This window comes from Leucoraja erinacea, unplaced genomic scaffold (assembly GCF_028641065.1).
Source record: "Leucoraja erinacea ecotype New England unplaced genomic scaffold, Leri_hhj_1 Leri_392S, whole genome shotgun sequence".
NCBI classification, from domain to species: Eukaryota; Metazoa; Chordata; class Chondrichthyes; order Rajiformes; family Rajidae; genus Leucoraja; species Leucoraja erinaceus.
Window position 1 is genome coordinate 105,655 of NW_026576293.1, and position 10,182 is coordinate 115,836.

The 10,182-nt window shown below is 45.0% G+C and overlaps 1 protein-coding gene across 1 annotated transcript in view; it reads right to left on the bottom strand.

The window, feature by feature from the left end:
* The window catches only part of LOC129693695 (collagen alpha-1(V) chain-like), a 39,287-nt gene extending 29,721 nt beyond the window's left edge, over positions 1–9,566 (bottom strand). The window contains exons 1-5 of the mRNA XM_055630479.1: positions 9,513–9,566; positions 9,281–9,388; positions 4,863–4,916; positions 1,490–1,543; positions 1,338–1,391 (exon numbers count right to left, since the gene is read on the bottom strand). Of these exons, the coding sequence (XP_055486454.1) occupies positions 1,338–1,391; positions 1,490–1,543; positions 4,863–4,916; positions 9,281–9,388; positions 9,513–9,566 (324 nt within the window). The remainder of the gene's footprint in view (positions 1–1,337; positions 1,392–1,489; positions 1,544–4,862; positions 4,917–9,280; positions 9,389–9,512) is intronic.
* Between the last annotated feature and the right edge of the window lie 616 nt (positions 9,567–10,182).

The following is a 10,182-nucleotide window of genomic DNA, read 5'->3' on the forward strand; positions in this document are numbered from 1 at the left end:
TTTGTTCCTGTTTTAGTGCTTTTAATGTCTTTTAATTTTTACTGTTTTTATAGTCCTGTCGTCTTAATGGTTTTAGTAGTTTGTAATAACTTTTTGTTGACTTCCCATGTACAGCACTTTGTGGTAACTGATGTTGTCTAAAAATGCTTTATAAATAAAGTTATTATTATTATTAAAAAAGAGCAATTCGTATTATACATAATGCCAAGTATCTGGGTCATACCAATCCATTATTTTTAGAGTCAAAATTATTAAAATTAGAAGATTTGGTTACGTTCAAAACAGCTCAGATACTGTCTAGGGCCAAAAATGAAAATTTACCTGGAAACATTCAAAAATTATTTAACGAGCGTGTGGGGGGTTACAATTTAAGAGGAATATTTAATTTTAAGAAACAAAGAGTCTGTACGACTAGAAAAACCTTTTGTATTTCGGTTTGTGGAGTAGGTGTGTGGAACAAATTGAACGAGGAATTAAAGCAATGTACAAACATGAATCATTTTAAAATGATATATAAAAAAATAATTTTCATGGGGTATCGGGATGGAGGGGATGGTTGACAAGTGGGGGTTTAATGTTTGTCTATTGCTTTACAATTGTTTACTTATGTTTGGTTACTTCATATATGAAGTTTGTATGTGTATAATAGTTGTATGTATATATATGTCTGTAGGTATTATGGGAAATTGCCTGGGGTAGTATTATTATTATTAATTAATTGATTTTTAAATATGGTAGAAGTGTTGGGGAAAAGGGGTGAGATTTAATAAGTTACTGGACCAAGTGCAGACCCGTTGGGTCTGTTCCCCCAATGGTGTGATTCCCCCAACCCAATATTCCACCATGCACCCGTCTCCTCCAATGGAACTGAAGCCATTGCCAAATGTAAGTTTCCAGCACTGCCCTGCCTCCCTCAATTGCACCTCCCCTGCCTGCTGCAGCAGTGAAAAGTTCAGTGTTCCTGTCTTGCAACTTTGGTTCGAAGTGTGTTGGAAGCTGACAGGAAGGAGCAGCGAATCAAAAGGAAGAAAGGCAGCTGGCAGCCGGACGGCAGGCGGCAGCCACAGACTTTTATATATATATAGATTATTCTTCTCACTCCTTTTCGAGCTTGTACAGACACAGAGTTGGACATTGGAAATTTGCTTTATGTTCTTTTCATTGCTTGTAAATATTGATTGCAATGTCCAATTGTTTGATAATCTTGATCTCATAACCTGCCTGGTTACGGCCCATGTACTGATGTGCACCGTGCACCATCCCACACTGCTCCCGTCCCCAGTTTCACACGAGCCACAGCTCCCAGACTCAGTCCATGAATGAAGTTGCGCACTTACCCTCTTCCCAGGAGGACCTGGTGGACCCACTTCACCAGTAGGGCCGGGAGATCCCTGCGTAGTCAGACAAAAGAGGGAGAGAGGGAGGTCAGTCATTGAACAAGGCAACCCTAACCCAATAGGAACCCAACACCCCTTCCACCGCCACTTACAGCTTGCCCTTGTTCTCCATCTTCTCCTCGATCACCTTTGGCACCATCGTGACCCTAAAACAAGGGAGGAGAAAATACAAAAATAGTTAGTTTAAAAATGAATAATGGGGATCTTATAGAAACATATAAAATTCTTAAGGGATTGGAGAGGCCAGATGCAAGAAAAATGGTTCCGTTGTTGGGGGAGTCCAGAACCAGGGGTCATGGTTTAAGAAAAGGGTGAGGACAGTTAGGACTGAGATGAGGAAAAATGTTTTCACCCAGAGAGTTGTGAATCCGTGGAATTCTCTGCCACAAAAAGCAGTGGAGGCCAGTTCACTAGATGTATTCAAGAGAGAGTTGGATAAAGTCTAATATATATAAGCATCTGGATAAACAGGGTCTGATTAGGAACAGTCAACATGGATTTGGCCTGGAAGGTCATGTTTGACTAATCTTCTTGAATTTTTTGAAGAGGTTACTAGGGAAATTGACGAGGGTAAAGCAGTGGATGTTGTCTATATGGACATTAGTAAGGCCTTTGACAAGGTTCCTCATGGAAGGTTGGTTAAGAAGGTTAAACTGTTGGGTATAAATGCCGGATTAGCAAGATGGATTCAACAGTGGCTGAATGGGAGAAGCCAGAGGGTAATGGTGGATGGCTGTTTATCGGGTTGGAGGCAGGTGACTAGTGGGGCAGGTGACAGGGATCTGTGTTGGATCCTTTGTTGTTTGTCATGTACATCAATGATCTGGATGAAGGTGTGGTAAATTGGATTAGTAAGTATGCAGATGATACCAGGATAGGGGGTGTTGTGGATAATGAAGAGGATTTCCAAAGTCTACAGAGTGATTTAGGCCATTTGGAAAAATGGGCTGAAAGATGGCAGATGGAGTTTAATGCTGATAAATGTGAGGTGCTACAACTTGGCAGGACAAATCAAAATAGGACGTACATGGTAAATGGTAGGGAATTGAAGTAATGCAGTTGAACAGAGGGATCTGGGAATAACCGTGCATAGTTCCTTGAAGGTGGAATCTCATATAGATAGGGTGGTAAAGAAAGCTTTTGGTATGCTAGCCTTTATAAATCAGAGCATTGAGTATAGAAGCTGGGATGTAATGTTAAAATTGTACAAGGCACTGGTGAGACCAAACCTGGAGTATGGTGTACAATTTTGGTCGCCCAATTATAGGAAGGATGTCAACAAAATAGAGAGAGTACAGATGAGATTTACTAGAATGTTGCCTGGGTTTCAGCAACTAAGTTACAGAGAAAGGTTGAACAAGTTAGGGCTTTATTCTTTGGAGCGCAGAAGGTTAAGGGGGGACTTGATAGAGGTCTTTAAAATGATGAGAGGGATAGACAGAGTTGATGTGGAAAAGCTTTTCCCACTGAGAGTAGGGAAGATTCAAACAAGGGGACATGACTTCAGAATTAAGGGACTGAAATTTAGGGGTAACATGAGGGGGAACTTCTTTACTCAGAGAGTGGTAGCTGTGTGGAATGAGCTTTCAGTGAAGGTGGTGGAGGCAGGTTCGTTTTTATCATTTAAAAATAAATTGGATAGTTATATGGACGGGAAGGGAATGGAGGGTTATGGTCTGAGCGCAGGTATATGGGACTAGGGGAGAATATGTGTTCGGCACGGACTAGAAGGGTCGAGATGACCTGTTTCCGTGCAGTAATTGTTATATGGTTATTATATGATAGTGTTACTGTCTGGGGTGATGGCTGTTCGGCATGGATTTGATGGGCCGAGTGGCCTGTTTCCATGCTGTAGATCGAAAGTCTACAGTCTAAAGTGGATTGCCTGCAACAAAAAGCTTTTCCATGTTCCTCAGTACATGTGACAATAAACTAAACTAAGCTGCATGTGTAGCCATTTCTTCATCACAAATAGCTTGAACTTCCATATAACCATATAATAACCATATAACAATTACAGCACGGAAACAGGCCATCTCGACCCTACAAGTCCGTGCCGAACAACTTTTTTCCCCTTAGTCCCACCTGCCTGCACTCATACCATAACCCTCCATTCCCTTCTCATCCATATGCCTATCCAATTTATTTTTAAATGATACCAATGAACCTGCCTCCACCACTTCCACTGGAAGCTCATTCCACACCGCTACCACTCTCTGAGTAGAGAAGTTCCCCCTCATATTACCCCTAAACTTCTGTCCCTTAATTCTGAAGTCATGTCCTCTTGTTTGAATCTTCCCTACTCTCAGTGGGAAAAAAGCTTATCCACATCAACTCTGTCTATCCCTCTCATCATTTTAAAGACCTCTATCAAGTCACCCCTTAACCTTCTGCGCTCCAAAGAATAAAGCCCTAACTTGTTCAACCTTTCTCTGTAACTTAGTTGCTGAAACCCAGGCAACATTCTAGTAAATCTCATCTGTACTCTCTCTATTTTGTTGACATCCTTCCTATAATTGGGCGACCAAAATTGTACACCATACTCCAGGTTTGGCCTCACCAATGCCTTGTACAATTTTAACATTACATCCCAGCTTCTATACTCAATGCTCTGATTTATAAAGGCCAGCACACCAAAAGCTTTCTTTACCACCCTATCTACATGAGATTCCACCTTCAAGGAACTATGCACGGTTATACCCAGATCCCTCTGTTCAACTGTATTCTTCAATTCCCTACCATTTACCATGTACGTCCTATTTTGATTTGTCCTGCCAAGGTGTAGCACCTCACATTTATCAGCATTAAACTCCATCTGCCATCTTTCAGCCCACTCTTCCAACTGGCCCCTAAATCACTCTGTAGACTTTGGAAATCCTCTTCATTATCCACAACACCCCCTATCTTGGTATCATCTTCATACTTACTAATCCAATTTACCACACCTTCATCCAGATCATTGATGTACATGACAAACAACAGTGGACCCAACACAGATCCCTGAGGCACCCCACTAGTCACCTGCCTCCAACCTGACAAACAGCCATCCACCATTACCCTCTGGCTTCTCCCATTCAGCCACTGTTGAATCCATCTTGCTATTCCTGCATTAATACCCAACAGTTGAACCTTCTTAACCAACCTTCCATGAGGAACCTTGTCAAAGGCCTTACTAAAGTCCTTATAGACAACATCCACTGCTTTACCCTCGTCAATTTCCCTAGTAACCTCTTCAGAAAATTCAAGAAGATTAGTCAAACATGACCATCCAGGCACAAATCCATGTTTCGTATGGGATCCAAAATCCAGGGTGTTCCGTATGGGAGCACCATGCTCGGAAGCTCCCTGTGCAGAGCTGAGCCGTGAATGATGATCCTTGTGATGCTCAGAAGGCAAGGGAAAGGCTAACAATGTTGCGGTAAACAGTAGCAGGAGGCAGGTTTTGTAAAGGCCGCTGATACTTACACGTGGACCAACTTCACCAGCAGGACCAGGATCGCCGGGAAACCCAACCGGACCCTAGGGAATGAGAAGAACAATGAGCAGGTTAGCAAAACAGCACCGTCATCTTCATACATTCATCAGTTTTAGGAAAATAATTAGGCCATTTGGCCCATCAAACCCACTCCGCCATTCAATCTATCTTCCCCTCTCAACCTCATTCTCCTGCCTTCTCCCCAAAACCACTGATGCCCATACTAATCAAGAATCTATCAACCCCTGCCTTAAAATACCTAATGAATAAGTTAGGGCTTTATTCTCTGGAGCGCAGAAGGTTATGGGGGGACTTGATAGAGGTCTTTAAAATGATGAGAGGGATAGACAGAGTTGACGTGGACAAGCTTTTCCCTTTGAGAGTAGGGAAGATTCAAACAAGAGGACATGACTTCAGAATTAAGGGACAGAAGTTTAGGGGTAACATGAGGGGGAACTTCTTTACTCAGAGAGTGGTAGCGGTGTGGAATGAGCTTCCAGTGAAGGTGGTGGAGGCAGGTTCGTTTTTATCATTTAAAAATAAATTGGATAGTTATATGGATGGGAAGGGAATGGAAGGTTATGGTCTGAGCGCAGGTATATGGGACTAGGGGAGAATATGTGTTCGGCACGGACTAGAAGGGTCGAGATGGCCTGTTTCCGTGCTGTAATTGTTATATGGTTATTATATGGTAAAGAATTCTATAGTTTCACCACCCTCTGTCTAAAGAAATTCCTCCTCATCTCCTTCCTAATGCCCCTGTCCCACTTAGGAAACGTGAACGGAATATTCTGAAGACTTTGCGCCCCACCCAAGGTTTCCGTGCGGTTCCCGGAGGTTGCAGGTGGTTGCCGGAGGTTGCAGGTAGTGGAAGCAGGTAGGGAGACTTACAAAAACCTCCGGGAACTGCACGGAAACCTTGGGTGGGGCACAAAGTCTCCAGAGGTTTCCGTTCAGGTTTCCTAAGTGGGACACGGGGCATAAAGGTACGTCCTTTTATTCTGTGGTACAGCCTCTGGTCCTGGACTCTCGCAACAGTGCAAACATCCTCCCCACATATACTCTACCCAGGCCTTTCACTATTCAGTAAGTTTCACTGAGGTTCTCCCTCGTCTTTCTAAACTCCAATGAGTACAGGCCCAGTGTTATTGGATGCTGCCTAGCGCGGGAAGGGTGATATCGTATTATACTTGTATCGGATCCAGGGTAAGGCGGGAGAATGACAGTCAGAGCAGTGTACTGTTCTGGATGTCAGATGTGGGAGGTCATGGTGTCGGATGGCCCTCCAGACGTCCACATCTGCACCAGGTGCAGCGAGATGGGGCTCCTAAGGGACCGTATTAGGATCCTGGAGCAGCAGCTCGATGACCTCGCTCTGATCAGGGAGAGTGAGGAGGTCATAGAGGGGAGTTATAGGGAGGTGGTCACTCCAAAACCACGGGAGAGAGACATGTGGGTCACGTTAAGGAAGGGCAAGGGGCAGAGGCAGGAACGAGTGAGTACTCCAATGTCGGTACACCTCACAAATAAGTACTCCTGTTTGAGTACGGATGGGGGTGACAGCCTACCCGGGGGTAGTGACAGCGGACGGGCCTCCAGCACAGAGACCGGCCCTGTTGCTCCAAAAGGTAGGGAAAAAAAGAGGGCAATAGTAATTGGGGACTCTATTGATAGGCGATTCTGTGGACGCAGTCGGGAGACCAGGATGGTGGTCTGCCTCCCTGGTGCCAAGGTCTCGGACGTGTCTCAACGCATCCAAGATATCCTTAAATCAGAGGGAGAGGAGCCTGAGGTCGTGGTACATATAGGTACCAATGACATAGGTAAAAAAAGGGAAGAGGTCCTGAAGGGAGGATTTAGGGAGTTGGGAGGAGAGTTAAGGAAAAGGACCGAAAAGGTAACAATCTCAGGATTACTGCCTGTGCCACGCGACAGTGAGAGTAGGAATGGAGCGAGGTGGAGGATAAATGCGTGGCTGAAAGACTGGTGCAGAGGGCAGGGATTCAAGTTTCTGGATCATTGGGACTTATTTTGGGGAAGGTGGGACCTGTACAGAAAGGATGGGTTGCACTTGAACCCGAGGGGGACCAATATCCTGGCGGGGAAATTTGCAAAGGCTGCTGGGGAGACTTTAAACTAGAATGGTTGGGGCGAGGGACTCAAATAGAGAAAGGTAGTAGACAGAATGGGAGGCAGGAAGCAGAAAAGGGAAGCACTCGGACACAAGAGGAGAAAGAAAAAAAAGGAAATAAACAGAGAATAAGAGACAGGGGTTTTCTTAAATGTGCATATTTTAATGCTAGGAGCATTGTAAGAAAAGTGGACGAGCTTAGAGTCTGGATAGACACCTGGAAGTATGATGTTGTGGCGATCAGTGAAACGTGATATGTACAAAGAACACCATTCGGTTTCCATTCGTCAGGTCTTTGCCCTCTCTGAGGCTCAGATTGCTCAGCATTGCTCTGGCCTTCACCCAAGGCTGTTGTTACTGGTGGAGAGGACCCAGAGGTACAAGTCCACCCTGTCCAACCCAACCTCGCAAGACAAACCAGGGATTGTGTGGAGGAAGTAACTGCAGATGCAGATGGAGTTTTGGTCTCCAAATCTGAGGAAGGACATTATTGCCATAGAGGGAGTGCAGAGACGGTTCACCAGACTGATTCCTGGGATGTCAGGACTGTCTTATGAAGAAAGACTGGATAGACTTGGTTTATACTCTCTAGAATTTAGGAGATTGAGAGGGGGATCTTATAGAAACTTACAAAATTCTTAAGGGGTTGGACAGGCTAGATGCAGGAAGATTGTTCCCGATGTTGGGGAAGTCCAGGACAAGGGGTCACAGTTTAAGGATAAGGGGGAAATCCTTTAAAACCGAGATGAGAAGAACATTTTTCACACAGAGAGTGGTGAATCTCTGGAACTCTCTGCCACAGAGGGTAGTCGAGGCCAGTTCATTGGCTATATTTAAGAGGGAGTTAGATGTGGCCCTTGTGGCTAAGGGGATCAGAGGGTATAGAGAGAAGGCAGGTACGGGATACTGAGTTGGATGATCAGCCATGATCATATTGAATGGCGAATGGTGCAGGCTCGAAGGGCCAAATGGCCTACTCCTGCACCTAATTTCTATGTTTCTATGTTTCTATGCTGGTTTACACCAAAGATATACACAAAATGCTGGAGTAACTCAAGGGGTCAGGCAGCATCCCTGGATTGAAGAAATGGATGACGTTTCGGGTCGGGGCCCTTCGTCAGACTGAGAGTCAGGGGATAAGGAGACACCGAGATAAGGAATTGCAAGGTGTGAAAATGAGACATCAAAAGGGATGCAGATCAAGGAAAATGTAGAATAGATCATTGTTGGAGGGCGGTGGAGGCCGGTTCTCTGGATGCTTTCAAGAGAGAGCTAGATAGGACTCATAACAATAGCGGAGTCAGGGGATATGGGGAGAAGGCAGGAACGGGGTACTGATTGGAGATGATCAGCCATGATCACATTGAATGGCAGTGCTGGCTCAAAGGGTCGAATGGCCTCCTCCTGCACCTATTGTCTATTGTCTATTGTCTATCATTGTTCGCTGGGAGGTGACAACAAAGTATACAGACATGACATTAATCTCCTTCCCCCTTCCTAGTTCTCCGACCACTGACTGTCCCTCTGAATAAAGGTTATGTCTGAATGCTTCGGGTTGGAATGGTATTATAACCATATAACCATATAACAATTATAGCACAGAAACAGGCCATCTCGGCCCTACAAGTCCGTGCCGAACAACTTTTTTCCCCTTGGTCCCACCTGCCTGCACTCATACCATAACCCTCCATTCCCTTCTCATCCATATGCCTATCCAATTTATTTTTAAATGATACCAATGAACCTGCCTCCACCACTTCCACTGGAAGCTCATTCCACACAGCTACCACTCTCTGAGTAAAGATGTTCCCCCTCATATTACCCCTAAACTTCTGTCCCTTAATTCTGAAGTCATGTCCTCTTGTTTGAATCTTCCCTATTCTCAAAGGGAAAAGCTTGTCCACATCAACTCTGTCTATCCCTCTCATCATTTTAAAGACCTCTATCAAGTCTCCCCTTAACCTTCTGCGCTCCAGAGAATAAAGACCTAACTTATTCAACCTTTCTCTGTAACTTAGTTGTTGAAACCCAGGCAACATTCTAGTAAATCTCCTCTGTACTCTCCCTATTTTGTTGACATCCTTCCTATAATTGGGCGACCAAAATTGTACACCATACTCCAGAATTGGTCTCTCCAATGCCTTGTACAATTTTAACATTACATCCCAGCTTCTACACTCAAACTGGGTATTGATTGAATTCTATTGATTGAATTAAATATACCGTCCCTGAAATAAATTGAAATAAACCAATCAGGCAGATTTGCTGACTACTTACAGGATTGCCTTTGGGTCCATCGTCTCCAACGGGTCCTTTGGTTCCAGGTGGCCCAGCGGTGCCTGGTTGCCCAGTCTCTCCTCTCTCCCCTCTTTCACCTTTTGGACCCTGTTTATTTTAAAAAAGAAAATATATGAATGGGCAGTTGATCACATCGCGACAATTTGACATTCTCACTTTAGCCTCAGAGTATTTGTCTCTCTTCTTGTAAGGACCCTAATGTCTGATTTACGGGACCAACGGGCATCTGCCCGGCCACCCGCACCTTCCCGGGATTGGGAAGCATGTTTCCTGGTGGAATGTGCAGATCAAGATTTCACCTAGAAATGGCACTTTAAAATAACCTTTGGTGCAACATATCCAGAGGGAGAAATGACACCAAGGGAGGTCAGAACGAGTTGGTCAAGGTCCGTTGTATTCGAAAGGACATTGGGAGTTGCAGAGGTTTGAAAAACAGCTCCATCCAAGACCGCAGATAATCGCAGAGAATTGTGGACGCAGCCCAGACAATCACACAAACCAATCTCCCTTCTATTGACTCCATCTACACCGCACGGTGCCTCGGCAAAGCCAGCAGCATCATCAAGGATGAGTTGCATCCTGGCCAAGAGCGGAACTCGCTATCAAAACATGGAGGGGACGGGTTACACCATTTTTTGGCGGCCACGCGCGCATCTGCACACTCACACACACACATGCGCGAGGCTTCGGAGGCTCAATCCAGTGTTAAATACAGCTCAACTCTGCCTGTTTCGCCGGGTTAACTACAGCCCAGTCTGGACTGACGGGACACCAGCGCTGCTTCTCCGTGCTGGCCATATATTCCCGCAAGTCCAGGAAGGGTTGTAAGCTCACCTGGCAAGACAGGCAGAGTTAGCTGGGTTTTGCGCTGTTTCTCTGCC